The sequence below is a fragment of the Oncorhynchus clarkii genome, unplaced genomic scaffold (genome assembly GCF_045791955.1).
Source record: "Oncorhynchus clarkii lewisi isolate Uvic-CL-2024 unplaced genomic scaffold, UVic_Ocla_1.0 unplaced_contig_4472_pilon_pilon, whole genome shotgun sequence".
NCBI lineage: Eukaryota > Metazoa > Chordata > Actinopteri > Salmoniformes > Salmonidae > Oncorhynchus > Oncorhynchus clarkii.
In genome coordinates, this window is record NW_027261108.1 from 12,407 (window position 1) to 24,896 (window position 12,490).

The 12,490-nt window shown below is 47.0% G+C and overlaps 1 protein-coding gene across 1 annotated transcript in view; it reads right to left on the reverse strand.

Annotated features, from left to right (window-relative positions):
- Positions 1–7,533: 7,533 nt before the first annotated feature.
- LOC139404866 (insulin-like growth factor 2 mRNA-binding protein 2) overlaps positions 7,534–12,490 on the reverse strand; it is a 90,082-nt gene continuing 85,125 nt past the window's right edge. The window contains exons 12-16 of the mRNA XM_071147400.1: positions 10,828–10,947; positions 9,390–9,464; positions 9,086–9,217; positions 8,869–8,982; positions 7,534–8,654 (exon numbers count right to left, since the gene is read on the reverse strand). Coding sequence (XP_071003501.1) covers positions 8,556–8,654; positions 8,869–8,982; positions 9,086–9,217; positions 9,390–9,464; positions 10,828–10,947 — 540 coding nt within the window. The 3' untranslated portion in view covers positions 7,534–8,555. The remainder of the gene's footprint in view (positions 8,655–8,868; positions 8,983–9,085; positions 9,218–9,389; positions 9,465–10,827; positions 10,948–12,490) is intronic.

Here is a 12,490-nt window from a genome sequence, read left to right on the forward strand (position 1 = left end):
TTCCATGCTTTCTTCGTATCATTTTCTCACTCGCAATAAAGGAGAAACAACTTAACGTGGCACTGTTTACAGCCGACTCTATAATTCTCAGCTGAGCCACGCCAATAACCTAAGGTGGTGTCTACGTCCCAAATGGCATCTTATTCCCTATATAGTGCACTACTTTAGACCAGAGCCCTGTGGAACCCTATTCCCTATATAGTGCACTACTTTAGACCAGAGCCCTATGGAACCCTATTCCCTATATAGTGCACTACTTTAGACCAGAGCCCTATAGAACCCTATTCCCTATATAGTGCACTACTTTAGACCAGAGCCCTATGGAACCCTATTCCCTATATAGTGCACTACTTTAGGACAGGGCCCGATGGCACACTATTCCCTATGTATTGCACTACTTTAGACCAGGACTCTATGGCACCCTATTCCCTAAATAGTGCACTACTTTAGACCAGAGCCCTATTCCCTATATAGTGCACTACTTTAGACCAGGGCCATGTAGTGGACTCTATAGAGAACAGGGTGCCATTCAAGGTATTTGAATGCCTCTGTTATTTTCATATTACAAAACGTTTTTCTGACTTGTTTCCTTTAAGGCCTACCTTTCAGGGGAGATGATATCAGCTATTCATTCGTTCTCCATCGAGCTGCTAAAACAGCACTTACACTATGGAGACATTAGGCGTGAAGAGACAGTACTGTCTGTCCAGAGGTCTACAGACTGTCCTCCTGGAGACAGTCCTGTCTGTCCAGAGGTCTACAGACTGTCCTGTCTGTCCAGCGGTCTACAGACTGTCCTCCCGGAGACAGTCCTGTCTGTCCAGAGGTCTACAGACTGTCCTCCTGGAGACAGTCCTGTCTGTCCAGAGGTCTACAGACTGTCCTCCTGGAGACAGTCCTGTCTGTCCAGAGGTCTACAGACTGTCCTCCTGGAGACAGTCCTGTCTGTCCAGAGGTCTACAGACTGTCCTCCTGGAGACAGTCCTGTTTGTCCAGAGGTCTACAGACTGTCCTGTCTGTCTAGAGGTCTACAGACTGTCCTCCTGGAGACAGTCCTGTCTGCCCAGAGGTCTACAGACTGTCCTGTCTGTCCAGAGGTCTACAGACTATCTTCCTGGAGACAGTCCTGTCTGTCCAGAGGTCTACAGACTGTCCTCCTGGAGACAGTACTGTCTGTCCAGAGGTCTACAGACTGTCCTCCTGGACAGTCCTGTCTGTCCAGACGTCTACAGACTGTCCTCCTGGAGACAGTCCTGTCTGTCCAGAAGTCTACAGACTGTCCTCCCAGATGTCTGTATTCAGACCATCAGCCCCAGATGTCTGTATTCAGACCATCAGCCCCAGATGTCTGTATTCAGTCCATCAGCCCCAGATGTCTGTATTCAGTCCATCAGCCCCAGATGTCTGTATTCAGACCACCAGCCCCAGATGTCTGTATTCAGTCCACCAGCCCCAGATGTCTGTATTCAGTCCATCAGCCCCAGATGTCTGTATTCAGTCCATCAGCCCCAGATGTCTGTATTCAGTCCATCAGCCCCAGATGTCTGTATTCAGTCCATCAGCCCCAGATGTCTGTATTCAGTCCACCAGCCCCAGATGTCTGTATTCAGTCCATCAGCCCCAGATGTCTGTATTCAGTCCATCAGCCCCAGATGTCTGTATTCAGTCCATCAGCCCCAGATGTCTGTATTCAGTCCATCAGCCCCAGATGTCTGTATTCAGTCCACCAGCCCCAGATGTCTGTATTTAGACCATCAGCCCCAGATGTCTGTATTCAGACCATCAGCCCGTAGCCTACATATCAATGCATACACACAAACTGTCTAGATCAAATGGGGGAGAGGTGTTGTGCCGTGAGGTGTTGCTTTATCTGTTTTTTGAAACCAGGTTTGCAAGTTCCATGCAATAAGGGCTCTATATAATACTGAACACTTTCTTGAATTTGTTCTGGATTTGGAGACTGTGAAAAGACCCCTGGTGGCATGTCTGCTGGGATAAGTGTGTGTGTCAGAGCTGTATGTAAGTTGACTATGCACACAATTTTGGGATTTTCAACACTGTTTATTGTAAAAAATAAATAATGCAGTCAGTCTCCTCAACTCTTATCCAAGAGAGACTGGCAGCATAGTATTTACATCAGCCCTCTGATTACAATGAAGAGCAAGACGTGCCGCTCTGTTCTGGACCAGCTGCAGCTTAACTAGGTCTTTCTTAGCAGCACTGGAGCACACGACTGGACAATAATCAAGATTAGACAAAACTAGAGCCTGCAGGAATTGCTTTGTGGAGTGTGGTGTCAAAAAATCAGAGCATCTCTTTATTATGGACAGACCTCTCCCCATCTTTACAACCATTGAATCTATATGTTTTGACCATGACAGTTTACAATCTAAGGTAACACCAAGTAATTTAGTCTCCTCAACTTGTTCAACAGCCACACCATTCATTACCAGATTCAGTTGAATTCTAGAACTTAGGGAATGATTTGTACCAAATACAATGCTCTTAGTTTAATAGATATTCAGGACCAATTTATTATTGTCCACGCATTCCAAAACAGACTTAACAACTCTTTGTTAAGGGTTTCAGTGTGTTCATTAGCTGTGGTTGCTGATGCGTATATGGTTGAATCATCAGCATACATGGACAGGGGCCTCCCGGGTGGCGCAGTGGTCTAAGGCACTGCATCGCAGTGCTAGCTGTGCCACTAGAGATTCTGGGTAAGAGACCATGGGGCGGCGCACAATTGGCCCAGCGTCGTCCGGGTTAGGGAGGGCTTGGTCGGCAGGGATATCCTGGTCTCATCGCGCACTCCTGTGTTGGGCCGGGCGCAGTGCACACTGACCAGGTGTTTCCTCTGACACATTGGTGCGGCTGGCTTCTGGGTTGGTTATGCATTGTGTCAAGAAGCAGTGAGGCTTGGTTGGGTTGTGTTTCGGAGGAAGCATGGCTCTTGACCTTCACCTCTCCCAAGGCTGTACGGGAGTTGCAGTGATGAGACAAGACTGTAACTACTACCAATTGGATACCATGAAATTGGGGGGTAAAAAAATAAAATTTACAGAGAAATAGCATTGTATTTGGTCAAACACAATTTTTCGCAACAGTTTTCTAAGAGCTGGCAGCAAGCTTATAGGTCTGCTGTTAGAACCAGTAAAGGCTGCTTTACCACTCTTAGGTAGCGGAATGACTTTGGCATCCCTTCAGGCCTGAGGACAAAGTCTTTCCTCTAGGCTCAGATTAAAAATATGACAGATAGGAGTGGCTATAGAGTCAGGCACCATCCTTAGTAGGAGTGGCTATAGAGTCAGGCACCATCCTTAGTAGCTTTCCATCTAAGTTGTCAATGCCAGGAGGTTTTTCATTATTTAATTTTTTTATGCATGAATATAATTGCTCACTGTTTGTCGTGGGCATTTCCTGCCTAAGTTTGCCCATTTTGCAAATGAAATAATCATTAAAATAATTGGCAACAAATTGTTTTGTGATGAATAAGTCATCTGATTTGATGAAAAATGGAGTTGAATTTGTCTTTCTGTCCATTATTTCATTTAAAATACTCCAAGTTTTTTTTCTCCATAATTCTTTATATCGTTGATCTTGGCTTCATAATACAGTTTCTTCTTCTTTGTGTTGAGTTTAGTCACATAATTTCTCAATTTGCAGCCAGTCAGATGTGCAGCCAGACTTATTAGCCACTCCTTTTGCCCCATCTCTTTCAACCATATAGTTTTTCAACTCCTCATCAATCCATGGAGCCTTAACAGGTTCATGTTTATCAATAATTGGAAGAGGCAATTTCATAAATTCATCAAGTGCAGTGTCTGGATGCTGCTCATTAATCACATCAGACCAACAAATATTTTTAATATCATCCCCATAAGCAAAATCTTTTGTATGATCTCTTATACACTATTTTAGGCCAAGCGGTTGGAACTTCGGCTTTCCTGCATATAGCCACTATATTGTGATCACTGCATCCAATGGGTATGGATATAGGTTTAGAATAAAGTTATACAGCATTAGTAAATATTTGATCGATACGTGTGGATGATATTGTTCCTGTATTGTTTGTAAACACCCTGGTAGGTTGATTAATAACCTGAACCACTGGTTACAGTGAGAAGCTTCCTCTTGAGCAGACAGCTTGATGAAAACCAGTCAATATTCAGGTCCCCAAGAAAGTAGACCTCTCTGTTTACATCACATCCACTATCAAGCATTTCACACATTATTTAGATACTGACTGTTAGCACTTGGTGGCCTATAGCAACACCCCAAAGAAAAGGCTCCCCCCCCCCCCCCACCGATAAGAATTACACGGATATGGATGAATATATACAGCAACACCTCCCCCATAAGCATTACAGGGATATGACTGAATATATACAGCATCACCTCCCCCATAAGCATTACAGGGATATGACTGAATATATACAGCAACACCTCCCCCATAAGCATTACAGGGATATGACTGAATATATACAACACCTCCCCCATAAGCATTACAGGGATATGACTGAATATATACAGCAACACCTCCCCTATAAACATTACAGGGATATGACTGAATATATACAGCAACACCTCCCCTATAAACATTACAGGGATATGACTGAATATATACAACACCTCCCCCATAAGCATTACAGGGATATGGCTCTGAATATATACAGCAACACCTCCCCCATAAACATGCCTGTCTCTTCTGTAAATGTTATATCCTTGTATTGCTACTGCTGTATCATCAAATTAATTATTTAAGTGAGTCTCAAATGGCTAATATATGAATGTTATCAAGTTATTGACTTTATTTCTAAAGCTGCATATATTAATATGAGCTATTTTCAGCCCTTTCCTGGGTAGCTTATCAGAGATAGACATAATACTGAAAAGAGCGAACAAAGCAAGAGAAAGACATATACATTCAGCAGTCCATTAATCAGTTGGTGTGTGTGTGCTGCGGGGTTGAGGCTACGAGCCCATAGGCTCGGCTCTCTCATCCCTTCCAGGCTTCTGGGAGGGAGGGTGGACAATTAATCTGTCATAGTGGATGTACGCAATGTCCTCACGCACTCTGGCAGTTTCATGGCTGGGATCAGTTCTTTCCTCTTCTGGCGCACAGTTTCAGGATAGTCCTCGCTGAGGAAAATATACGTTCCTCTCAAGTTCTTGACTCTTTCCAAAACAGCTACCTTGTCCTTGAACCTCAGGAACTTGACCACTATCGGTCTGGGCCTGTCACCTGCAATTTTCCTGTGGTCCATCTTCAATTTCTCAAATAATTTCCCTCACTTTGCCCTCAGACTCCGTCCAGGTCTCATGTTGAGATTCTGCAATTCCGTCCACAACCATGTTCTGCCTTGATTATCCCTCGAGATAACGATGATGTAAAACTCTGATTATCATGGATTCACATACAGAACTGATGTCCTCTCTTAATGACTTACAGATTGCTGTCATCTTGCCGTTCTCCTGTTTCAACTCGTCGAGCTGACCCTGGGAGAACTGCAAACTGTTCTTCAGGTCTTGGACCTCTCTGGTCAGGTCGTCCATTCTTTTATTAGTAGAATCCACGAGTATTTGGACAAAACATTTGAAGCGATTTTCTTGTTGTAACGACTGCTTGTAGGTATTTTTTCATTTTAAAAGATCCTTCACATGTGATAGAGAGACACCACTGGCACTGTCCTCAACGGTACTCCCATCGGCTTTGGTCTTTGTCATGGTAGCTAGCAACGTAGGTTATGCTGTTATTCCTCTCAGTTCAAGACAGGGCAGGTCATAGGGAAGATTGAAAGCAACAAACAGCAGGGATCGAGACAGCCACAAACCCGGGTCAATCAGCGGTCCCAGCCACAATGGCTAACCGTGTCGCGAACTGCGTTCAATAACACCCCGCTAACTTGATATGCAGCTAGGCTAGCAGCTAGGCTAGCTGAGACGCCAAATAGCTCCTCAGACCCATCCTTGGTCGGCAGGATCACAGGAAAGAGACAAGCAGTCCCAGCAACTATTCCCTATATATAGTGCACTACTTTAGACCGTGGCCCTATGGGCACCCTATTCCCTATATATAGTGCACTACTTTAGACCGCGACCCTATGGCACCCTATTCCCTATATATAGTGCACTACTTTAGACCGCAGCCCTATGGCACCCTATTCCCTATATATAGTGCACTACTTTAGACCGCGGCCCTATGGGCCCTGTATATGGAATAAAAGGCTGCAAAAAATAATTATAATGTAAAAAACAAACACAAAGCCAGATGAGAGAGAGATGTGAAAATGAAGGAAGCAGAGATGCAGGAAGGAAAAGCAGAAAGTCAAATCAGATATGAACAGTAAGAAATGGGCGGCGGGGATGTCCTTAGCCCCTGGCGGAGGGGATGTCCTTAGCCCCTGGAGGAAGGGATGTCCTTAGCCCCTGGCGGAGGGGATGTCCTTAGCCCCTGGAGGAAGGGATGTCCTTAGCCCCTGGCGGAGGGGATGTCCTTAGCCCCTGGCGGAGGGGAGGGGAGGGGATGCCCTTAGCCCCTGGAGGAAGGGATGTCCTTAGTCCCTGGCGGAGGGGATGCCCTTAGCCCCTGGCGGAGGGGATGTCCTTAGCCCCTGGAGGAAGGGATGTCCTTAGTCCCTGGTGGAGGGGATGTCCTTAGCCCCTGGCGGAGGGGATGTCCTTAGCCCCTGGAGGAAGGGATGTCCTTAGCCCCTGGAGGAAGGGATGTCCTTAGCCCCTGGAGGAAGGGATGTCCTTAGCCCCTGGAGGAAGGGATGTCCTTAGTCCCTGGCGGAGGGGATGCCCTTAGCCCCTGGCGGAGGGGATGTCCTTAGCCCCTGGCGGAGTGGATGTCCTTAGCCCCTGGCGGAGGGGATGTCCTTAGCCCCTGGCGGAGGGGATGCCCTTAGCCCCTGGCGGAGGGGATGCCCTTAGCCCCTGGCGGAGGGGATGTCCTTAGCCCCTGGCGGAAGGGATGTCCTTAGCCCCTGGCGGAGGGGAGGGGAGGGGATGCCCTTAGCCCCTGGCGGAGGGGATGTCCTTAGCCCCTGGCGGAAGGGATGTCCTTAGCCCCTGGCGGAAGGGATGTCCTTAGCCCCTGGCGGAGGGGAGGGGATGCCCTTAGCCCCTGGTGGAGGGGATGTCCTTAGTCCCTGGCGGAGGGGATGCCCTTAGCCCCTGGCGGAGGGGATGTCCTTAGCCCCTGGCGGAGGGGATGCCCTTAGCCCCTGGCGGAGGGGATGCCCTTAGCCCCTGGCGGAGGGGATGTCCTTAGCCCCTGGCGGAGGGGATGCCCTTAGCCCCTGGCGGAGGGGATGCCCTTAGCCCCTGGCGGAGGGGATGCCCTTAGCCCCTGGCGGAGGGGATGCCCTTAGCCCCTGGCGGAGGGGATGCCCGTAGCCCCTGGCGGAGGGGATGCCCGTAGCCCCTGGCGGAGGGGATGCCCGTAGCCCCTGGCGGAGGGGATGTCCGTAGCCCCTGGCGGAGGGGATGTCCTTAGCCCCTGGCGGAGGGGATGTCCTTAGCCCCTGGCGGAGGGGATGTCCTTAGCCCCTGGCGGAGGGGATGCCCTTAGCCCCTGGCGGTTCACACTGCTGGTCACACTGCTGGTCACACTGCTGTTGACACTGCTGTTGACACTGCTGTTGACACTGCTGTTCACACTGCTGTTCACACTGCTGTTCACACTGCTGTTCACACTGCTGTTCACACTGCTGTTCACACTGCTGTTGACACTGCTGTTGATACTGCTGTTGACACTGCTGTTCACACTGCTGTTCACACTGCTGTCTGTTCACACTGCTGAAAATGACACTTTTCTCCTTATTCCATATACGGGCCTATAGGGCCCCGGTCTAAAGTTCCCCGTTCTACTGAAAGCCCATTTCAATCTAGGAAATATCCAGTTTTGTTAGATATTAAGCCACAACATGCGCTGTCATTCCATCTGCTGTGTAACCGAATACCAGGCCATAGTTTAGTATATACCATTGTATGTCTACGGGGCTCTGGTCAACAGTGGTGCACTATGTAGGGAATAGGGTGCCACTTGGAAGGCACCATGTGTTCTACTCTGTCTTAGTACTGTTAAGGATACTGACTTTTATTATTAATGTGAACCACAAGCGTCTCAGACAGTCCTTCTCCCTGAATCACACCATCATACTCATCCTTTTACTAAACTACAGAACTACCTTCATAATGCCATCATGTCTGTTTTGATGTTGTCTGTCTGTTAGGCCTACTGTATGTTAGTTAGCCTACTTCATCTTGTTTTTTATATATGTTTTGTATTTTGACATTTCCGTTTCCTCTCCCCGTCCTCTCTCTCCGCTCTGGGCTGGCAGTGCACATAATGCCCTAAGCATTTGACTCTCATCACTTTTCCCCCCCGATCAATTAAGTTCTTTGGTTTTGTTCCCGGTTCTGCTGTTCTGCTTTGCCTTGTCCCATTGGCTGGTCTGGTCGTCCGTCCAGGTGGGAGGGCTACATTCATTGGCTTGAGCCCGCTGGAGAGAGAGAGGGGGAGGGAGCCGCACCGCTCTACCTGCTGGTCACTTAGAGTGGTGCATGCTGGGAGCTCCCTGCTGCTGGTGTTTCTGTTCCTGCTGTTTCACCTGCTGGATGATCTCACGGATCTTCCTCTGAGCAGACTGGAAGAAACATACTGTATTTTAGGATGGAATCATGTCAAAGTGTTTTGACTTGAACATTACACTGGTCCTGTGTGGCTCAGTTGGTAGAGCATGGCAGCCATAGGAAAATGTATGCACAGACACCTGTAAGTTGCATTGGAAAAAAGGTGTCTGCTAAATGGCATATTATGATATATTATATATGACTAGAGCAGAAAATACATGATATCACCTGACTGGCGAAGAAATGCCCGCTGATCTTTACGAAGACCTCATCGTTCTCGTCTGGCGTTTGGTCTCGTGGCACGATGACCTCCGCACTGGTCAGGTTCTGCAGCTCATTGACCTAGAGAGGACACAGAGATCATGACTGGAAAGACACTGAGCGCATTTCAAAGAGCACCCGGCATGGCGCTGTGACTCCGACTGCATGTACAGTTGTTACTCACGGTTTTGCCTCCTTTGCCGATGACGCGTCCGGCTGCATTCGAGGGAACTTTGATATGTGTCTCTAGCTTCACTTCGTCCTTCGCTGTGAAGAAGTTCTCCTCTTTCAGCTTCCCAAATATCCTGCCCTGTGCCTGGAAGACACAACACAGGAGAAGACATATGGAAACTACAGGCTGGTACAGGTGAGCAGATGTTAAGGGTCTACCAGGCTGCTGACCTGGAATGGAACTGAGTCTGACATGGCTACAGGCCAGTACTGCTGAATGCTGATGGCTGAAGATGTTGACATAGACGTGTGTTTACCTTAAACTGAGCTGCTGGAGGTCCGGTGATCATGACCATCCTCTCAGTGACGCCAGGGTTCTCTGCTGGGGCGATCTTGGGGACAGGGAGAGGTTAGAGGGTCACCACCTCAATCATGCCTCGAAGAAACTCTGAGTCATGCAGTGTAATGACCCAAGTTGACCACATTGCAATATTCACAGCCAGACCTGAGCCAAAGCTGTTGAGAGAACATGCCTTCCTCTTTAGGATGCCTGGTCCATTACGGTTAGAGAGGATCTTTAGGATCCCTGGTCTGTTACGGTTAGAGAGGATCTTTAGGATGCTTGGTCTGTTACAGTTAGAGAGGATCTTTAGGATGCCTGGTCTGTTACGGTTAGAGAGGATCTTTAGGATGCTTGGTCTGTTACGGTTAGCGAGGATCTTTAGGATGCCTGGTCTGTTACGGTTAGAGAGGATCTTTAGGATGCCTTGTCCGTACGGTTAGAGAGGATCTTTAGGATGCCTGGTCTGTTACGGTTAGAGAGGATCTTTAGGATGCCTTGTCCGTTACGGTTAGAGAGGATCTTTAGGATGCCTGGTCTGTTACGGTTAGAGGGGATCTTTATGATGCTTGGTCTGTTACTGTTAGAGAGGATCTTTAGGATGCCTGGTCTGTTATGGTTAGAGAGGATCTTTAGGATGCCTGGTCCGTTACGGTTAGAGAGGATCTTTAGGATGCCTGGTCTGTTACGGTTAGAGAGGATCTTTAGGATGCCTGGTCTGTTATGGTTAGAGAGGATCTTTAGGATGCCTGGTCTGTTAGTCAGCTGTCAACAGAGACCGTTTGTAGAGATACAGGAGTCTTAAGATCCTCAGCAGGAGTCCAGAAAGTGCCTGTGACTCAACCAACACTGACCACAGAACAGTGACTCAACCAACCCTTACCACAGAACAGTGACTCAACCAACCCTGACCACAGAACAGTGAGATTCAAGAGTTGGATGATCCAGGGATGCTTTCAAGGCCCATTTTCTAATGTAAATAGACCCCAAACCCTAACCCCTAACCCTTTCCTTAGTCGCAGTAACATTTTCTAATGTAAATAGACCCCAAACCCTAACCCCTAACCCTTTCCTTAGTCGCAGTAACATTTTCTAATGTAAATAGACCCCAAACCCTAACCCCTAACCCTTTCCTTAGTCGCAGTAACATTTTCTAATGTAAATAGACCCCAAACCCTAACCCCTAACCCTTTCCTTAGTCGCAGTAACATTTTCTAATGTAAATAGACCCCAAACCCTAACCCCTAACCCTTTCCTTAGTCGCAGTAACATTTTCTAATGTAAATAGACCCCAAACCCTAACCCCTAACCCTTTCCTTAGTCGCAGTAACATTTTCTAATGTAAATAGTTTATGATTTGCTGTAAGAAGAAAATAAATATTTCTATGTTATTAAAAAAGGAGATGTCCTCCTACCTTGATGGAGGCCCCAGCGAAGCGTGCTAGCTGTTTGATGTGCTGCCCCTTCTTCCCGATCAGAGCACCTACCGCCTGGGTTGGGATTAAGAGATACACCACCTCCTGCTCTGGAGACTGCTGAGAGACAACACACAGAACGTGTCTCTCTATCATTTTCACATTTAAAGTTCACCTCTGCTCTTGCTTCTATAATTATACAAAATTAAAACCAAGGTTATTAGATTAAACTGAAAATTAACTAAAAAAAAACAATGTACTACTAGAAAAAACACACAAGAAATATGAAGAACAAAGTAAGTAAGCATCCTATATACAGGGTCAGTTCCAGTACCATATTTATAATGTCAAATCAAATTGTATTTGTCACAAGCGCTGAATACAACTTTCTTACAAGCCCTTAACCAACAATGCAGTTTTAAGAAAACCTCCAAAAAGTAAGAGATGTGGAGACTATATACAGGGAGTACTGGTACAGAGTCAATGTGGAGGCTATATACAGGGAGTACTGGTACAGAGTCAATGGGGAGGCTATATACAGGGGGTAACGGTACAGAGTCAATGTGGAGGCTATATACAGGGGGTACCGGTACAGAGTCAATGTGGAGGCTATATACAGGGGGTACCGGTACAGAGTCAATGTGGAGGCTATATACAGGAGGTACCAGTACAGAGTCAATGTGGAGGCTATATACAGGGGGTACCAGTACAGAGTCAATGTGGAGGCTATATACAGGGGGTACCAGTACAGAGTCAATGTGGAGACTATATACAGGGGGTACTGGTACAGAGTCAATGTGGAGGCTATATACAGGGGGTACCGGTACAGAGTCAATGTGGAGGCTATATACAGGGGGTACCGGTACAGAGTCAATGTGGAGGCTATATACAGGGGGTACCAGTACAGAGTCAATGTGGAGGCTACAGTGCCTTGCGAAAGTATTCGGCCCCCTTGAACTTTGCGACCTTTTGCCACATTTCAGGCTTCAAACATAAAGATATAAAACTGTATTTTTTTGTGAAGAATCAACAACAAGTGGGACACAATCATGAAGTGGAACGACATTTATTGGATATTTCAAACTTTTTTAACAAATCAAAAACTGAAAAATTGGGCGTGCAAAATGATTCAGCCCCTTTACTTTCAGTGCAGCAAACTCTCTCCAGAAGTTCAGTGAGGATCTCTGAATGATCCAATGTTGACCTAAATGACTAATGATGATAAATACAATCCACCTGTGTGTAATAAAGTCTCCGTATAAATGCACCTGCACTGTGATAGTCTCAGAGGTCCGTTAAAAGCGCAGAGAGCATCATGAAGAACAAGGAATACACCAGGCAGGTCCGAGATACTGTTGTGAAGAAGTTTAAAGCCGGATTTGGATACAAAAAGATTTCCCAAGCTTTAAACATCCCAAGGAGCACTGTGCAAGCGATAATATTGAAATGGAAGGAGTATCAGACTACTGCAAATCTACCAAGACCTGGCCGTCCCTCTAAACTTTCAGCTCATACAAGGAGAAGACTGATCAGAGATGCAGCCAAGAGGCCCATGATCACTCTGGATGAACTGCAGAGATCTACAGCTGAGGTGGGAGACTCTGTCCATGGGACAACAATCAGTCGTATATTGCACAAATCTGGCCTTTATGGAAGAGTGGCA